Source organism: Lolium rigidum, chromosome 4, assembly GCF_022539505.1.
Source record: "Lolium rigidum isolate FL_2022 chromosome 4, APGP_CSIRO_Lrig_0.1, whole genome shotgun sequence".
NCBI lineage: Eukaryota > Viridiplantae > Streptophyta > Magnoliopsida > Poales > Poaceae > Lolium > Lolium rigidum.
In genome coordinates this window covers 154,316,144-154,336,615 of record NC_061511.1, presented here as the reverse complement: position 1 = coordinate 154,336,615, position 20,472 = coordinate 154,316,144, and the positions used below count along the sequence as shown (strand labels likewise).

Here is a 20,472-nt window from a genome sequence, read left to right as displayed (position 1 = left end):
GTTTTTATTCATGATGACCACAACAACGAAGCACAACAAGCATCCGGATCGAGCACAACATCATCCTCTCTCGTAATTTTGTCCAGAGCAAGCATCAACATCCGGAGAACAACAAGACAGCACAAGAGCATCCAGATCGAGCACAACATCATCCAGAGCAGGGGTAGAGGAAGAGGGAGGGGAGGGGAGAGGTGGAGCTCACCGACGCTAGGGGTGGATCGAGGAGGAGGTTGACGACGACGGCAGGGGTGGAGGAGGAGGGAGGGGAGGGGAGAGGTGGAGCTCACCGACGATAGGGGTGGAGGAGGAGGTTGACGACGACGGCAGGGGTGGAGGAGGAGGAAGACGCGGCGGCTCCTCCTCCTTGACGCGGCGGCCCCTCCTCCTCCATGCGGCGGCCCCTCCTCCTCCACGCCGCAGCGGCTTGTGCTGCAGTGTGGCGGGGATGGGTGGAGCGTGGCGGCATGCGGCCCTCGCGGAGGAAGGAGGCGGCGGCGGCGACGGCCGCTGCGACGACCATGGCGGCGGCGGCGGGGGAGAGGAGAGGGGAGGTGAACGTACGGGCGTGGGGAGGGGAGGGAGGGGTACGGGGATGATATAATCCACCCTACTCCGTGGCGCACCAGCACAAGTGCGCCACGTAAATAACTACTTCGTGGCGCACTGAGCCGCGTGCGCCACGTAAATAACTACTCCGTGGCGCACCGTAGCCGGTGCGCCACGAAATAGTTATTTCGTGGCGCGAAAGCATTGTGCGCCACGGAAATACCTACCCTAATAATTCGTGGTGGCAGAATGTGGGCCCCACATACCTTCCGTGGCGCACGGTTCAGCCTTGCGCCACAAAAATAAGCTATTTTTGTGGCGCACACTTCCTGGTGCGCCACAAAATAAATTTCTGTGGCGCATTCAAAACGGTGCGCCACAGAACTAAGCTTTGCCTATAAGGGTTTTCCTACTAGTGCCCTCTCCGTCTCTCCTTCGGTGTTCTGGGTCCGTCTCGGTAAAATAGGAGGTTCGGCTTTTGTTTCGTCGAATTCCGAGAATATTGCCCGAGCAGCTTTTCTGGAACCAAAAACAGGAGAAAACAGGAACTGGCACTTTGGCATCTTGTTAATAGGTTAGTCCCGGAAAGTGCATAAAAACATTATAAAGTGTGAGCAAAACATGTAGTTATTGTCATAAAACTAGCATGGAACATCAGAAATTATAGATACGTTGGAGACGTATCAATCGACTACCTCATCCCCGATCTCAGTCGATCTATCAACTGCGACATCGGCGCCGTCTCCAACATCTTCGCCATCGGCATCGCCGTTCCGCTCCACATCATCCATGTCCGTTGGATATGACGATTTAGGATCGTCGGATCTAACGTCGTACTACTTCCTCAACTGCGACACCGGGCACGGGTAGGGTTTTGAAGATACACCTTTTGTTTGCAGCGCCGGGTGCTCCTCTGATGAAGAAAGTATCGGTAGTATTGCCAGGGCAGCCACCTGGGAGGCGGCCTGTCACCAAGTTTATGATATCATCAATCATGTCACGGGAGACGAAACCTCGGAGGGCGAACGCATCCCGCGCGTTAATCGTGGTAGACGTTGTAACATTGAGACCAGCGCTAGTAATGACGATAGTGCTTACACCATCACTAGAGAAGAGTGGGAGATTGCTCGCAATGCCATAGCCAATCGCACTTCAATTCCCACTTGAGCTTCGGCAGGAACCCTCAATGTGTATCATGCTATTTTAGATAAAAATCGGGATCGGTTAGCCAAAGAGCAATCTGACCTCGGTCGACGCGGCAGGCAGCCGATCAATCAAGCGAACGACGAAGGGGGCTACCCTCACATGGAAGCGCGTCTCAAAGCAACCAAGGAAAAGGAAGATTTCGACTGCGGATCCCTCGCCTTTCAAAAGACGATGCAAGGGAGACTACTTCAAATCTCTCTAACTCCTTCATGACTATGGATACTGCGGGCATGATCAGGCCAAAGACTGTCGAGGGGGCAACAACAAATCTCGCAGCTTACCTGATAAACCATCAGCCGGCACCCAATGACCCAATGGCGCAAGCTCACCGAGGTGCTCTGGAAAGCCTCGCGATACTTGGAGATAAACTCACCCCTAGGAATGAGAAGAATGCACATCAAGGTAGTGGATCTAAGCATCATTCGAAAGATGCCCGTGATGATATTACGCAGAGCAAGGTTGACAAACCTCGTCGTCGGCGCGCTTCAAGAGAAGGCTATGATAGCGAGGACTCCGAAGAAACCCAAGAGTATGATGATGAACTACGAGGTGCTGATTGTTTAAGCAGAAGGATTCGAGAGGCAATGCCACCGAAGAGATTGAAGCCTACGGTCACCGATGCTGCCAAATACGATGGTCAGCAGGAGCCAAGGTCCTGGATAGACGATTACCTGCAAATTGTGATCTTACACAAGAGAAACCAAGTGGCGGCAATGCAATGCCTGCAACTTTATCTAAAAGATTCGGCACGAGCTTGGCTAAGGGGTATGTCGAAGGAATCAATCAGACCCTGGGACGATCTAGTCAACGCTTTTGTCAAGAACTTCTAGGCAACATACAAAAGGCCCGTTGGAATTGAAGAACTACGACAGTGCCACCAGAAGCCGAAAGAATCGATTCGTGCGTACATTGGGTGTTTCACTAAACTTCTAAATGCTGCCAAAGACGTATCTGTCGACAGGGCGATTGACGCTTTTAGCGACAGCATCCGACGTGAATCTTACATCGAGGAGCTCGGCCGGAAGAAGCCGAAAACTATCACTAGATTATATGGAGATTGCCAACAGCTGGGCTGATGGAGAAGAACATGTAAGGAAGCCACGTCCACGCAGCGACGACGAAGACGATGACTAGAAGCATGATTCAGGCCATCGACGTGATCGTCGCAAAAAGAGAAGAGACCGCGGGTACGAAGACACCAACATTGTAGCCAGATGATATCCCGATCAACGTGATGATCGGTATGATGATCATCGTGGTGACATACGTGATGATCGTCGGGACAGCAACCGCATCGGTTCTGGGGGAAATCGCGGCAATTACAGGGAGAGAGCACCACGGGTCCTAGAGTTACCATTTGCCGAACATCTAAACACTCATTGTTACATACACGCGTACATTGATCCCAAGGATAACACCAAAAAGTCAAGCCATCTGCTCAGGGACTTCCGACAGTTTCTTGATATTCAGAAGTTCTACGAGTCGGGTAAGGGGTAGGCACAACTCCCGAACCCACCGCCGCCACCTCAGGATCAAGTACAACAAGTTCAAACTCGTGCCTCTAATGAAGCTTTTCCCCCACCTCAGGGGCAGATGAGCATGATTCTAAGACTTGCATCTCTATGAGAGAGATGAAAAAGCTTACGTAAGAGATCAACCTTGCAGAGAGCACTATGGCTAACGTCCCAGAATTCATCGATTGGTCTGTGCAGAACATCCTGTGCAGCAGAGCCGATCACCCGATGTCTATCCCAAGACCGGGTAATGTAGCCTTGGTAGTCAAAGCACAGATTGGAGGATTCAATATGAGCAAAGTATTAATGGATGGTGGAAGCGGATTGAATCTGATATTCGCAAGCACAATCAAGAATATGGACAGCACAGTCGACATGTTGCAGGAGTCTGATACATGTTTCCATGGTATTGTTCCAACTTCGCCAACATACCCTCTTGGCAGAATTCCCTTGAATGTAGTCTTCAGGAAACCCAACAATTTCAGGAGGGAAAGGCTCGAGTTCGAGGTAGTGAATTGGAATCACAGTACCAGACTATCCTCGGAAGACCAGCTTACGCTAAGTTCCTAGCTCTACCACACTATGCGTAATTAAAACGTAAGATGCTAGGCAATAATGGGACCAATATTACGGTTCATGGAAGTTTCTCTTGCTCAGATAATTGTGATCGAGAGTTCCAGAAGATTGCTAATTTTCTGCTAAACTTGGGATAAAACAAGAAGTTAAAACAATCGAATTTCCCTCCAAGAATTTGACCCTTCAAGATAGAGACCCTAAGTTTAAACAGGACGACGGCGGCAAGAAGACGAAGAAACAACCGAACGATCTTGCAGCGGCAGCACCAACTACCAAAACTATGGCAGTGGAAGATAAAGCCTCAGAAGAAGGTATTATTTCTTCGGCAGCAATTGCCAGTACTCCTATGGAAACTATCAGCACCGCCCTAGAAATCATCGGCACTTCGGAAGTTATTGGCACTTCGGCAGGCATCAGTGATAACGCGTGAAGCACACGTCCGTTGGGAACCCCAAGAGGAAGGTGTGATGCGTACAGCAGCAAGTTTTCCCTCAGTAAGAAACCAAGGTTATCGAACCAGTAGGAGATGAAGGCCACGTGAAGGTTGTTGGTGAAGGAGTGTAGTGCGGCGCAACACCAGGGATTCCGGCGCCAACGTGGAACCTGCACAACACAACCAAAATACTTTGCCCCAACTTAACAAGTGAGGTTGTCAATCTCACCGGCTTGCTGTAAACAAAGGATTAAACGTATGGTGTGGAGAATGATGTTTGCTTGTGAAGAACAACAGAGAACAGAGATTGCAGTTGATTGTGTTTCAGATGTAAAAGAATGGACCGGGGTCCACAGTTCACTAGTGGTGTCTCTCCAATAAGGAATAGCATGTTGGGTGAACAACTTACAGTTGGGCAATTGACAAATAGAGATGCATATACATATCATGATGACTACTATGAGATTTAATCAGGGCATTACGACAAAGTACATAGACCGCTATCCAGCATGCATCTATGCCTAAAAAGTCCACCTTCGGGTTAGCATCCGCACCCCTTCCAGTATTAAGTTGCAAACAACGAGACAATTGCATTAAGTATGGTGCGTAATGTAATCAACACAAATATCCTTAGACAAAGCATTGATGTTTTATCCCTACCGGCAACAGCACATCCACAACCTTAGAACTTTCGTCACTCGTCCCGTATTCAATGGAGGCATGAACCCACTATCGAGCATAAATACTCCCTCTTGGAGTCATAAGTATCAACTTGGCCAGAGCCTCTACTAGCAACGGAGAGCATGCAAGAACATAAACAACACATATATGATAGATTGATAATCAACTTGACATAGTATTCAATATTCATCGGATCCCAACAAACGCAACATGTAGCATTACAAATAGATGATCTTGATCATGATAGGTAGCTCACAAGATCTAAACATGATAGCACAAGAGGAGAAGACAACCATCTAGCTACTGCTATGGACCCATAGTCCAAGGATGAACTACTCACGCATCAATCCGGAGGCGGGCATGGTGATGTAGAGCCCTCCGGTGATGATTCCCTCTCCGGCAGGGTGCCGGAGGCGATCTCCTGAATCCCCGAGATGGGATTGGCGGCGGCGGCGTCTGGAACTTTTTCCGTATCGTGGCTCTCGGTAATAGGGTTTTCGCGACGGGGAGTTTAAGTAGGCGGAAGGGCAGAGTCGGAGGAGGCACGGGGGCCCCACACCATAGGCCGGCGCGGGCCCCATGCTGGCCGCGCCGCCCTATGGTTAGGGTGCCTCGTGGCCCCACTTCGTATCCTCTTCGGTCTTCTGGAAGCTCTGTGGAAAAATAAGACCCTGGGCGTTCGTTTCGTCCAATTCCGAGAATATTTCCTGTGTAGGATTTCTGAAACCAAAAACAGCACAAAACAGGAACTGACGCTTCGGCATCTCGTTAATAGGTTAGTGCCGAAAAATGCATATAAATGATGTAAAGTGTATATAAAACATGTGAGTATTGTCATAAAACTAGCATGGAACATAAGAAATTGTAGATACGTTTGAGTCGTATCAATCAGCCAAGAGAAGAAGGACCCTCCTCTTACTTAAGGAGACGAGTGGTGGCATACATATTTATCTTCATAGTTTTTATTTTCAAATAAGGCTTTATTAAGACATAAAAATACTAGCTTATGTTATCGTCATAGACTTATTAATAAAGGTTAAAGTTTTGTTTATACGAGCATTAGATTGCTTCGGGACACCCGAACACTTTTTAAAGATTTGTTTTCGCACAATACCGCGAGCGTTAACTTCGGAGTATGAAGTACAGTAAGCAGACTCGATAAAAAGATCGGGAATCACCTGTGGTGCTTATGCCCAAAATTATCATCTAAGCCTCAGGGAAAATGCGAGTGTTGCAATGGATGATAGTTAAAGGGCCCTAAGATACAGTAAGAATACACGTTATCCTCTATCGAAGCCTCAGGGAACATGCGAGCGCTGCTAACAGCAAGGATAACATAACTTATGAAAGGCTCATGCCGGTAAATCGAACAAGGAGGTACTGAGAGCAACGGAGTCAATGGCGAGCGTAGTTTTCTAGATTTACTCGGGTGCTGCCGCCAAAAACGTACATTGTCGATTGTAGCAAAGTTGCGATTACTACGGGTTTCCTGGACCCGCAACATGAGCTGATCACTCAAAAAATTGTTGCCGATACTTTTCATAGAAAAACATCATAATACCGATGTGGTGCCGATGTGGTGGCCGCGCTCAAGGCAGCGGAAGCACCGCCCACGAGCCCATCTCTTGAAGGCGAGGCTCCATTCTAGAGCTCCCCCCCCTCGTAGATAGCGATAGAAAGGTGCGGCCAGAGCGACGACCTGAACCCACTTGCTTCTAGCCCCCCTCTTCGCACGGGCTCGCGGCAAGAGCAGGGGCGCAGGCGAAGCACTGGAAAGATCCATCATATGCGAGTCCGTGGCAGGAGCAGGGGTGCTTCGGGAGCTGCAGAGGAGCAGCCTCTACGCGGAGGAGAAGATCGTAGGTTCAAACGGAGACGGCGGAAGGGAGTTCAGCGGCGGCGGTGGATGAAGAGGAGCAGGGGGCTGGGGAGCCATCGCGCCAGGCTGTGAGAACAACGACCGTCGTGAGGCTGAACCTACCAATAGGACGCGAAGGAGGCCGATCGATGGGGGCGAAGTGGAGGCCCCGCCCAGCCCGACCGAAGAGATGGCCTGGGCACCGGGAAGCAGGGGCACAGCTCCCGCTGCACCGGCGACGGCAGGGCAGGCCAGTGGGCAGGGCAGAGAGAGGATGGAGAGGGGACTCCCGATCTGGTAGGGGCCGAGGCAGGGGAGGCACGAAGAGGGAGATCAGTGCGGCGGCAGCACGCACACGCCCGTCGCCCCCATGGTCGCGAGAGCTCAGGTGGGGCTTTCCGTTAGATCGTTTTGATTTTAGTTCAAGTTAAAGTTTTAAAGTTTGATTAATATAAAAATGCATTTCAAGATGAATTTAATGATACTAATTTTGTATTTTAGAAATTAATATTTTTTCCTATATTTGTAATCAAACTTTGTAAAGTTTGACTTTGACTAAACCTAGAACCCCGTAGGGTAATTGTGAAAGGAGGGAATATTTTCTTTTTGAGATGATGGACGGAGTATTGATGTAGAAGAAAGATTACTCCCCTTTCCGAAAAAAAAAAATGAAAACTTGATGAAGCCTTGCGGTGGATATCTATACTAGTACTACTTAATCTAGCCGCACTAAAAACCAAGCACGATCGAGTATCGAAACACCAGATCCGCATAAATAAACCATTAATGGAGCTTTTCCCTAAAATATGATAATTATGTGAAGCACAGATAATCACTCGGAAAATAAAGGGTCGTGTGGGTGAGGGCTGAGGGGCCTGACAGCTAGTGCTTCAAATACCACACCCGCACCCCGTCTCCTCCTCTCCCCACTCACCCCAAAACCCTTCCATCTCCATAACTGTACGGCTCCACCGACGCCATGGCGCCTCCTCCGCCTGTTCGTCCTGCCACAGTCGGTGGCCCAATGCTGAACGAAATCTTCGAGGCGGTTCATGAAGGCAACCTCCCCCGCTTCAAGGGTATGCTGTGCTCTCTCCGTTGTCTCCAATTTTCTTTCCGATGCGGTTTTCCTGATCGAGTGCTAATTTCTTATGAGCAATATGTTGCAGTTCTGGTGATGCTGCTGGACATGGGCAGGGGTCGCCTCAGGGAGGCAGTCGAAGCCCTGAGAGTGGAAGATGAAGGGTTGATGAAAGGCCTCTGTGCGCTTCACATCGCCGCCATCAGAGGGAGGCTGCAGTTCTGCAGCTACCTGGTCGAGGACCTAGGAGTCGATGCGAATGTCGCTGATGAGCATGGTCAGTATTAACTATAACTAGGGTGCAGAGGCCTGGAGAATTCTCTCTTCCGATATCTCAAAATTTTGAAGTTCTATATTTCGGGATTGTTTTGGTTTTCTACTTAGCATGTTCTAAGAGATCCATCATTTGTTGGGGATGTTAATTTCTTTAAAGTAGAAGACACTCCCGTTTGAAAAAAAAACTACTGCACTCTGCTATTCTACTTTTTTCATATAATACTTATATAAACTCCACGGGTCCATTTTGCATATTCTGACGGATGTGTTCCTGTTTGTAAGCTCTCAGTCTGAAGAAACATAGTACAGTTCATGAGTTTCTGGGATTAAATGTATATTGTGGAGAGGAAATATGATACTTACATGTAGGAATATCGTATTTCTATGCTGAACTTAAAACATTTTTAAGATTCACTACTGCGTGAATTGACAGGTAGGACACCTTTGTTTTTGACGACCCTCTCTAAGAATGTCTGCTGTGCCACGTATCTTCTTGATCATGGTGCCAATCCAAACAAATCATGTCATGACGGGATTTCACCTCTACATCAAGCAACTGTATCAGGTCTATCTCTATGAACAAACATCTCTGACACGCATAGCCAAATTGCAACACTTCTTAATTCAGTTGTCTTTTGAGTTTGTAAGTTCTAGTTTGTTGGTGGTGTTATCTTCTAACTACGGTCTATTTCCATTTTGTCATATAGTAAATTTTTATTGTGATAATAAATTATCTTCAAAGTGGATAGTAATTATCTACTCAATTGTAATTAAAATGACCACAAATATGGCAGTACGTATGTGAGTTTGTTGTGTTTCGATGGCTTTGTCCCACTTACTAATTAAAGTGTGGCTACAATAAAGTAGTAATAAAAATCAGCATGCATCAATTGATGTAGAAGCTGAGGCACTGTGTCTCCATTTCGGAATAAGAAGTGGCTACAAACCTATAACTCCATTATGTGCCACCTTGCATATTTTCACTTATCACCTATTGTTTTTCAAGCCACTACGGGAACCAGTCAAGGTGCCGACGGCCAGATCTTGTGCCGACGGCAAAATATCGGGGCCGTCGGCACAGGACTCGATCCGGCCAGGCCAGCAGGTCAGCCGTCGGCACAGGTATACCGTCGGCACATGAAGGTCTGTGCCGACGGCAACCATCGGCACAGTTTTGGCCGTCGGCACAGCCTCTCCGCCCTGACGGCGAGCTAACAGCGTTAGGCCTATTTTCAGCCCTGTGCCGACGGCAAAGCCGTCGGCATAGCTATTTTCCATTTTACCACATTAATCTTCAAAAAATCATAACTAAATCATTATAATTCAGAAAAATACAAATAATATATCAAAATTTTCAGAAAAATAAGGTCTATCTTGGAAAAATATCAAACTTGCAATATTTAAAATATCTCAAAGAACCTTCTCAAAAATGAGCTATCATATCCGATGTTTTATGGCTTTCACACAGAACAACCAATGTTATGGATATAATTGTGGCATAGTTTGTGATAATGTGCTCATATTGTGCACACATGTGCATCTTGGGATGTCTTACGATCTTGCAGGAGGAAGTTTTCCATTTCATCGCACGGAAAACCATTTTCCATTTTTGTGGTGTCGAAAACGGGGTGTTTTGTGAAGCAACCACCAAATTAAAGTTTCACATTGGTAGCAACACATTTTTCAAAAATACTAGACCACATAAGATGAACAATTTATTAACCGGTGTATCTGGAACCTTTCCGTCCACCCCTCATGAAAAAGACAAATTCCTGCCGTATCGGTAGGAGGCCGACCAGATTTGAACTACAGGTACATGATATAATGCTCAAGATTTTTTGTAAAAATCATTTTTAGATTCAAAACATGCCATTTCATCAGAGATCCAGTGCAAGTTTGGCGAGCCTCAGCCCCGGGCAAAGGATCTTCATGCCCGCCGTTTTGAATATAGTTTGAAACGGGCATAAAAAATTCGAAAACGATCCAAACAAAGCGAAACCTTTGCGTGGTGTCATATTATGTGTCATAGTTGCAAGGAAAAATATTAAAGTTGGTAAATTGAGAACATCACAAAAAATCCTTCACAAAATGAGCTATCATGTTCGAGGTTTCATGACATTTAGGTCAAATGACCAATGTTATGGATAAAATCGTGGCATAGTTTGTGATAATGTGTTCATATTGTGCACACATATGCATATTGGTATGTCTTACGATATTGCAGGAGGAAGTTTTCCATTTCATCGCACGAAAAAACCATTTTCCATTTTTGAGGTGCCGAAAACGGGGTGTTTTGTGAAGCAACCACCAAATTAAAGATTCACATAGGTACCAACACATTTTTCCAAAATACTAGACCAACTAAGATGGAAAATTTCTCAACCGGTGTATCTGGAATCTTTCCGTCCACCCCTCATGAAAAAGACAAATTCATGCCGAATCGGCGGAGGAGGCCGACCAGATTTGAACTACAAGTACATGATATATTGCTCAAGATTTTTCATAAAAATCATTTTTAGGTTCACAACATGCTATTTCATCAGAGATCCAGTGCAAGTTTAGCGAGCCTCAGCCCCGGGCAAAGGATCTTCATGTCCGCCATTTTGCATATAGTTTGAAACGGGCATAAAAAATTCAAAAATGATTCAAACCATGTGAAACCTTCGCGTGTTGTCATATTATACGTCATAGTTGCAAGGAAAAATATTAAAGTTGGAAAATTGCGAACATCACAAAAAATCGTTCACAAAATGAGCTATCATGTTCGAGGTTTCATGACATTTAGGTCAAACGACCAATGTTATGGATAGAATCGCGGCATAGTTTGTCATAATGTGCCTATATTATGCACACATGTGTATCTTGAGATGTCTTACGATGTTGCAGGAGGAAATTTTCCTTTTCATCGCGCGAAAAAACCATTTTCCATTTTTGAGGTGCCGAAAACGCGATGTTTTGTGAAGCAACCACCAAATTAAAGTTTCACATTGGTACCAACACATTTTTAAAAAATAGTAGACCACCTAAGATGGAAAATTTTCCAACCGGTGTATCTGGAACTTTTCCGTCCATCTCTCATGAAAAAGACAAATTCCTGCCGAATCGGTAGGAGGCCGGCCAGATTTGAACTACTGGTACATGATCTAATGCTCATGAATTTTTGGAAAAATTATTTTTAGATTCAAAATATGATATAGATGTCATATTTGGATTCCTCTCATTTTTCTAATAGATTTAGACATATTATTTGTCAAATTTTGATTTACAGATTTAAAGATATTAATTATTCCATATTAAATAAAAAAAGAAAAAAAATCATTTTATTGTCCATTTGAATTCAAGATTAATATACTTATTCTTGTAGTTTATGTAGGTAATTGTTTGGAATTCAAAAAATAATGATGTGCAACATCAAGTAATAAGGGTTAATAGTATTGATATGGTATTATTGTCAACAAGGTGTCGTTTCTTTCATGGAATCTAGTCTAAATGGAACCGAGAAGTTAAGCGTGCTAGGGGTGGAGTAGTGTGAGGATGGGTGACTCACCGGGAAGTTTGACCATGAGTGAAATTTGACATAATATTAAGTGTAGTTAGAGTTAAAATGGTGCATGTGAGAGATTAAAAAAATTGGGATAAAAAAATTTGATTTTTTTTTCGAATTTTTTGAATTTTTTTTTAAAAAAATTTGAGCCAGAATTACCAAACGGCGTTATTTCTATGCCGACGGCTTTGCCGTCGGCACAGGATGCTGTGCCGACGACCAGCCTGTGCCGACGGCAACTTTGCTTGTGCCGAGGCGTTATTGTGCCGACGGCAAGGTGCCGACGGCTGCCGTCGGCACAAGCCTGTGCCGAAGGCAACGCAAGCTGTGCCGACGGCCGGCGGCCGTCGGCACCTTGACTGGTTCCCGTAGTGTGAGGGGCCTGACAGCTAGTGCTTCAAATACCACACCCGCACCCCGTCTCCTCCTCTCCCCACTCACCCCAAAACCCTTCCATCTCCATAACTGTACGGCTCCACCGACGCCATGGCGCCTCCTCCGCCTGTTCGTCCCTGCCACGCTCGGTGGCCCAATGCTGAACGAAATCTTCGAGGCGGTTCATGAAGGCAACCTCCCCCGCTTCAAGGGTATGCTGTGCTCTCTCCGTTGTCTCCAATTTTCTTTCCGATGCGGTTTTCCTGATCGAGTGCTAATTTCTTATGAGCAATATGTTGCAGTTCTGGTGATGCTGCTGGACATGGGCAGGGGTCGCCTCAGGGAGGCAGTCGAAGCCCTGAGAGTGGAAGATGAAGGGTTGATGAAAGGCCTCTGTGCGCTTCACATCGCCGCCATCAGAGGGAGGCTGCAGTTCTGCAGCTACCTGGTCGAGGACCTAGGAGTCGATGCGAATGTCGCTGATGAGCATGGTCAGTATTAACTATAACTAGGGTGCAGAGGCCTGGAGAATTCTCTCTTCCGATATCTCAAAATTTTGAAGTTCTATATTTCGGGATTGTTTTGGTTTTCTACTTAGCATGTTCTAAGAGATCCATCATTTGTTGGGGATGTTAATTTCTTTAAAGTAGAAGACACTCCCGTTTGAAAAAAAAACTACTGCACTCTGCTATTCTACTTTTTTCATATAATACTTATATAAACTCCACGGGTCCATTTTGCATATTCTGACGGATGTGTTCCTGTTTGTAAGCTCTCAGTCTGAAGAAACATAGTACAGTTCATGAGTTTCTGGGATTAAATGTATATTGTGGAGAGGAAATATGATACTTACATGTAGGAATATCGTATTTCTATGCTGAACTTAAAACATTTTTAAGATTCACTACTGCGTGAATTGACAGGTAGGACACCTTTGTTTTTGACGACCCTCTCTAAGAATGTCTGCTGTGCCACGTATCTTCTTGATCATGGTGCCAATCCAAACAAATCATGTCATGACGGGATTTCACCTCTACATCAAGCAACTGTATCAGGTCTATCTCTATGAACAAACATCTCTGACACGCATAGCCAAATTGCAACACTTCTTAATTCAGTTGTCTTTTGAGTTTGTAAGTTCTAGTTTGTTGGTGGTGTTATCTTCTAACTACGGTCTATTTCCATTTTGTCATATAGTAAATTTTTATTGTGATAATAAATTATCTTCAAAGTGGATAGTAATTATCTACTCAATTGTAATTAAAATGACCACAAATATGGCAGTACGTATGTGAGTTTGTTGTGTTTCGATGGCTTTGTCCCACTTACTAATTAAAGTGTGGCTACAATAAAGTAGTAATAAAAATCAGCATGCATCAATTGATGTAGAGGCTGAGGCACTGTGTCTCCATTTCGGAATAAGAAGTGGCTACAAACCTATAACTCCATTATGTGCCACCTTGCATATTTTCACTTATCACCTATTGTTTTTCAAGTCATTTATCTAATCAAGTTGGAATGCAGCAACTGAATGTGGGATATTTGCGCATATAGCAGTTATTTTGTTAGATGGAAATTAGGTACCGCAAAATACATACATATGAAATTTGAATAATTTTCTAGCCACTGAAAAGATCGGCTTTGTTCCTTCGTATCCAAAGTATTCCTTGTTGCATTTTTTATAACACATGTTTGGGAAATATGTTCATGCCTTTTTTCCAGGAGATTGTAAAATGGTAAAACTGTTGCTTGCCAAAGGAGCATACGTTGACCTTGAAGCTCATTGTGGGACACCACTTCATGTTGCTGCTACAAAAGATCATGATGGTGCTATGAAGATTTTATTGGACCATAATGCTGATGTAAGTTTTAAGTGCTTACCATTAATTTCTCGTAAAAAAGTACATACCACTTCATGACATGTCTTGCTAAGAAAAATAGAAGAAATAAATACACATTTGTTTAACTTCAATTTCACTCATTTCTAAGAAGTATTTGAACATTTCTGGAAAAGAAAATTCTGGAAATTTAGAAGTTTTTCTAAAATGGATTTTTTTTTTAAAAAAAAATCTGCAGCTGTCTGTTGACAATCTCATTGATGTCATGAGAGTTGTTTATTGTTTACTGAAAACTAGTCACCGAAATATGTTTCTACATACTATACTTACCATCAAATAAACAAATTCTTACTTCTATCCTTAGTTACCATTATTTAATTGTATTTATTGTCTCTCACTAGGTCAACAAGATGGTAAATGGTAAGACACCTATGATTGCTGCTATTGATGCTGGCTCAAGGAAATGTATACTTCTCTTGTACAAGGTATAGGCCTTTATCTTAGCTTTGTTGACTTGTTGAATTTTGGTGACTCCCTTTGTTATGGCTTAAAATTCTATGCTTAATATGGTAAGTATTTTTTTTTATTTGATGGTGCTAAGCTTTTGAGCAATGCAAACAATTATTTCATACTAGAATTTGTGGCCCACTTTGCCTTTGGCACATAAAAATCTTTCCACAAGATTGTGACCATCAATTTTGTTGCCACTAGCATGATGATAATGTTCCATGACAAACACTTTCTCCAGTTTTCAAAAACATGACATTTTGGACATAGTCTTGGTAAAACTTTTAAATCTTCCACCAGCTATGTTCTTGACAAACAACTTAATAGAATATGTTTGTTTTCAAAATCAATTTCATAATATTGATATATTTTGTTATGCTAGAAATAATGGTCAAAGTTAATAATTTAAGACTGTTAATGTACAGCAGGTCAGTGGTTTCAAGGTAGTTATTATTGTATGATAATGGAGAGATTGTGAAATTAACTGCTTAATTTCTGTGTAGGCTGGTGCTGATCGGAAGGAAGCTTTAACATATGCTGCTGAACATCTCCACGCTGAAAACGTTGTTTCAAGTGACTTTGTCAAATGCATACTGGACGATTTTAATACCAAGCGTATCATTCCTGGTGTAAGAATTATTTCTCTAGCTGTACACGCATGTATTTTTCTAAACGTCATTGTGAGCCAGCAAGGTGCATGATCAATTTTTATTTTGAACGCTAACTACTTGAACCGCTGCATCTCTTGTGTACACATAGTAGAATGTAGATGAGGACAGTCCAATCTGGCTATATATATAATCTATTTTCTTAGGTGCTACTAGCAATACAGATGTATTTTTTTAAAACGTCACTGTGAGCCAGCAAGGTGTATAATCAATTTTTATTTTGAATGCTAACTACTTGAACCTCTGCATCTCTTGTTTACACGTAGTAGAATGCAGATGAGGACAGACCAATCCAGCCATATATATAATCTGTTCGCAATACAACTTAGGTTTCTATCCAACACTCAACCTGATATAAACTTGTTGATTCCTGAAATATTCAAAAAGCTAACAAGTTGGTGATACTGCATGGTTAGCTCTTCTTAAAAAATTGTTGGTTACAGATGATTGTTACACAAATCTATTTATCCAATTGTGCACAAGAGGTAGTTATAGATGGTTGTTAGTAGGGTTGCAAGCCGCGTCCGCAAAGGTTCCTGCAAAACTAATAGAGTAAATGGGGCTATGTTAGAGCTGATTTAAATCATGACTAATGCAAAAAAATTATCCACGTCCTGCCCCGCTCGCACCCCTAGCTAGTTGTTAGGGATATTATGGGAGAGGTGAAATGTAGGAGTAAACCTGGATTTTTTTTTGATGTTTTTATGTAGGATATGCTATGCTGATGTTGATTGTTACCTTAGTATGGCATTTAGAATGTGCGAGAATTTTAGATGAAAATTTAGTTTTTTTACAATAATCAGCATGGATGCTAGTAGATAATTTGAAGTACCAGAAACATTATGCTTGTGCTCACATAGAAAATGAGAAAAAACATGTTTCTCCAGATCTTAACAGCACTGTTCTTGGTAATTTGTACAGATTTTATATATTTTATGACTTCTCCATGCACACTTCTCATTTGATATTCACAGGAGCCTGTTGTTAAGCGGGAAACAAGAGATGGAGGGTTTAAGGCAATAGCGAATTACGCTTTCAAGAATAAGGATTTTGAATCTGCAGAACGATACTACACTTTGGTATGTATACTAAAGCTCCATATATCTTCTCACCGGGTTTCTCCTTTCCAATATTTCGTTGTTCAATACGTATCTTATAATGGCTTGCAAGTTCTAAATTTTCCGTAGGAGTCATGGGTGGCCTAGTTTCTGACCTAGGTTTGTACTTTTGCTGAATGTGAAAGGAAGTTCTGCATGCAGCTACATGGCTTCTATTTAAAATATGAGTCATGGGTAAAGTTAACACGAGAAGCACCATATCGTTTGGTGTACATGACTTGAGTGGACCTTATTAATCTAGTAACCAAATCGTTGTTTTGTTACAATAGGGTCCAAATGCTAATATATTGTGTTCCTTCAGCTGGTTTGCCTGACCACTGTTAATTTTCTTGTTGGGTGTAGATGATAGCGCTTGATCCTGATGACGCAATCGCGTTCTCCAACAGGAGTGCTTGTTGGCTTCTCATGGGTGATGGAGGGAAAGCTTTGTCTGATGCTGATGAGTGCAGGAAAAGGAGGCCTGACTGGCCAAAGGCTTGCTACCGGCAAGGCTCAGCTCTAATGTTACTAAAGGTTAAATAAAAGATGGTGTTCGATGCTTTTCTTTTTGCCTTGCAAATATGTTTTGACCACTCACTCCGTCTTGCATCATCAGGACTACAAGAGGGCATATGAACGATTTTCTGATGGACTCGAGATGGACCCAGAGAACGCTGAGATGGAGGATGCCCAAAGGTATCCAATCTTCCTATGGTTACACATAAGCATTGTGTGCTTAAGTAGTGCTTTCAGGTCAACCTAGCATTGGTCTCTATAACCGGATAAAACTTCCATGATTCAGTACATCACAGCTTAATTAGTTATATGTTGAACATTCCCTTGTGCTGTAGCCGAGATGGGTAAGCTCATGACCTTATCAGCACAACTTTTGACGATCCATATTATTTGAGTTCAATTATGTCTCCAGTTTGTTAGGATTTTTAAAATCAAACGCATTTTACTATTATTGATGGCAATGCATGGCATTATCTTAGGAACATATGCTGATATGCAGTCCTGACCCCAGTGCCTAAAGAACTACATGCGACTCTCCATTATGCAAGTTCGAATCACTGATATTTCTCTCTGGAACATGCAGGAAAGCTTCGGAGGCCCTGCAGGAAAGCATCAGAGTCCCTGAAGTTGTCTGGAGGCCCAAGCCTGAATGACTCCTTGGATATGCAACGAAAAGGAGTTCTGATTCCTAGAAGTTGTGGGCAGTTCAGGACTTGATTTATCGATCTGAATATTACCCTTTAAGAATTGAACCACATATGGTTTTATAAGTACTCGTGTTTCTTCGTGTGACAATTTATGCAGTAATACATTATGGAACCCTATTATCAACTCGCTTTGCCACACAGGAATTTTGTGGGTAACTAGATGATTTGATCTATAGAACTAGAATCTCGAAATTAGATCTAATATATAAATCTAAGAACCGATCCGCATAAAGCGCTTCCTTAGGGGTTAAACTTCGATCTTTGATCAAGATCGGGCAGCCGCGTCCAGGGATATAACATAAATCTACAGGGACAATGCGAATGTGGAAGTGGTAGAACAACTTAGGATGGATGTTGTGAAATTAGATGAAAACCTATAATTTTGTTGTATTGATCTGACCCACGTGGGGGTATATATGTATACAAAACTTAGGAGTGCGGAGTGCCTAAGGCCATCTCTGACGCAGCGATGCATTCCGTCTGCACGCATCTGCCACGAACCTCCTCAATGACCCGGCTTACGCTAAGGGGTCCCGCAACTAGGACATGTGGTTCACGGCGGAGTACGACATGCGCCTCCACACCTTCTTTGCGTCGGGCGCGCCACCGCGCCATCGTAGGCCAGGAGCGCCGTTGGCATGCCGGTCTGGCGAGTAGGTGCCCTCGCCATCAACGAGCCAACCGTGGGAGCCGCCGCACCACCGCCTCCGCCCAGTGTTGTCAATGACTAGGAGGACGCTGACCTACGTGCCGCCATTGAGGTGTTCGACCTCGAGGAGCTGGCAGCCTGACCGCACCTCTGCTATCAATGTCACCATTCCTCGGCATGTGGTGTCACATCAATCTCGAGTGAGTTATGTGCGGATCTTGAATCACTAAGTATCAATCAAGAGAGATATTGATTTCAGTGGGAGTTACTAAATGATTAAAATTTGTTTAATTCAATATAACCAATTAATTATGAAACTTGTCTAAGTGAATTTTACCAATATTTGTAGATCAATGGCCCACAACAACACCTTCCCGTTAGCTCTGATCTTAGAAAAAAAGAGAAACTGCATGAATCTGGAACTAACTTTGTAGATTGGTACCACAATGTTAGAACTGTACAAAAAGGTGCTAAGAAAGAGTGTCTTGGATGCAACCCTTGGTGACCCACCGGGTGACAGAAGCCACGGATATGGCTCGCAACGTTTTTGAGACACGTCATGATGACTACATTTTAGTACAGTGTGCCTTAGGGCATGCCCAATGCACTGCCCTAGAGCTACTGCCTCACACCTTTAACTAGGTTCGGGTGGTCCAAAGTACGTTCGGCTGAGGAGGCAGCCTCCTCTTTAAGAAGTGGGATCTTAAGCCTAAAAAGCATGCTTTTTGTGAGAGAAAGAGATACATAGTGTCATATTTGTGGGGTCCCTTCTCTCTTTTTTCTGACTAAAGTTATAGCTTCCATTGGAGAGATAAAATTGACCATGTTGTGTCTAATAACTTTTTTACATGGAGCAGCTAGTTGTGTATGCCACCATTGCTCATGCCCTTATTTGCAGCTACCCGACCTTTAAAGGAGGTTTGAAACTTGGGGTCCTTACGAGACACACATTGAGCTGAAAGACATGTTTTCAGCAACAAGCAAGAGCTAAGAGATATGATATCTCGCGAACTCTACTTGATTGCAAGATGCCTGTTCGTGGCCATTCAGTCAATTATTTTTTACCTTTATCATTTCGTTAGCATTATTTGGCTGTAGGATCTGAAATAGTAATATTTCTCACTAGTACAACAGGATGGTAAATGGTAAGACGCCTCTTATGCGTGCGATGGATAGCGCCTCAAGGATAGCCGTGCTGATGGCGCTATAGGTGTCCTTGTTGTGTCCGGGTGGCAGCAGGGTGGCTTGCAGGCGATGCCGCTTCTGAAGATCGTGCAACCCTAGCGCTAGCCTGCCACCATGCTCGCGTGACCACGTGTGTGCCTCCACTTGCTCCACCAAGCGCATCGGCCCGCTATCTAGCTCGACTCCGTCCGGACTTGCGTGCTCCCTGCCTTGCCTGCTCTGTTCTGGCCGAGAGTTTGGTCGCGCGACCCGGCCGCGAAGGTCTTCCCACCGGCGCTCGCCAAGCACGGCCTCCTCCACGTCGGTCATGGTCCCTGCCTAGAGGGACCAACGCCGTCTTGTGCTGTGTCGGCATCGCCGCATGAGTTCATCGGTTCTCTCCCTTGACAGACACCCCTCCTCGCCATGTTCGCTGCTGCATGTGAGAGATCGGAAGTGAGTGAGGGAGAGAGGGAACAGAGGTGGACCATGGAGAAACTAGGAGGCCGTCCCTACGGAGTGCAAGGACGGTGCCAGAGTGCTCCATGGCGGCGCTTGCGCTGCTCACCGGTGCACGCGTTCACGGTTTGGGTGAATTGGAGGTGGAGTGGAGAGTGGGCAGCGATGTGGTGCAGAGAGAAGATGAGAAGATTGAATACGTGTGCACAATGACAGCCAAAAGCCATCGCCCGACAACTATGACCAATGCACAAGGAAAAAAGGAAGGATCAGTATACCGGCACAGTGTCCTAGGGGACTCACGGCTACAACTACAAGGACAAAGAAACCAAAAAATTCCAACATCGAAGCAACATGGAAGATGAAAAAGTAACTGCTCACGTGTCAGAATTAAACAAACTTTTTTTTTGAAATTCAGAATCAAATGAACTTGGAGCTCTGATATATGACACAGGACACAGACCACCGAAGAAATGGCAGGAATAAAATGCACACGCCACAGTAATTCAAAAGAAGACCAAAAATTCTGAGAAAAAAAGAAGTTGTTCATGGTTAATATAGTACTTATATGGCGAACTCTTTGTACTAAAAGGCATGTTCTCTAATTCAAATTTTCGATAGAAAGAACCATGGTTACGGGAACCAAATTCTCCATACACAATCAATCGGCGATTTTAAACGAACAACAAGATTTAGTAGAGGAAATCCCTCCCAAATAGAAGGGGTTGTATGGCAAGGGTTGACAGACAGTTGTCCCCCATTTCCTCCGCCGACGCG

At 44.2% G+C, this 20,472-nt stretch overlaps 1 protein-coding gene across 2 annotated transcripts; it reads left to right on the top strand.

Annotated features, from left to right (window-relative positions):
• Window positions 1-7,756: 7,756 nt before the first annotated feature.
• On the top strand, window positions 7,757-17,547 carry LOC124646981 (ankyrin-3-like). 2 transcript variants are annotated; one of them, XM_047187000.1, is made up of 13 exons: window positions 7,757-7,893; window positions 7,984-8,172; window positions 8,605-8,736; window positions 12,237-12,302; window positions 12,393-12,581; window positions 13,014-13,145; window positions 13,813-13,952; window positions 14,330-14,413; window positions 14,939-15,064; window positions 16,078-16,182; window positions 16,564-16,734; window positions 16,817-16,896; window positions 17,300-17,547. In XM_047187000.1, the coding sequence occupies exons 1-13, from the start codon at window positions 7,794-7,796 to the stop codon at window positions 17,367-17,369; spliced, it is 1,584 nt and encodes a 527-aa protein (XP_047042956.1). In that variant the 5' UTR covers window positions 7,757-7,793; the 3' UTR covers window positions 17,370-17,547. The 2 variants fall into 2 exon arrangements, with proteins under 2 accessions (XP_047042956.1, XP_047042957.1); XM_047187001.1 differs by lacking the exons at window positions 12,237-12,302; window positions 12,393-12,581.
• The last annotated feature ends 2,925 nt before the right edge of the window (window positions 17,548-20,472 follow it).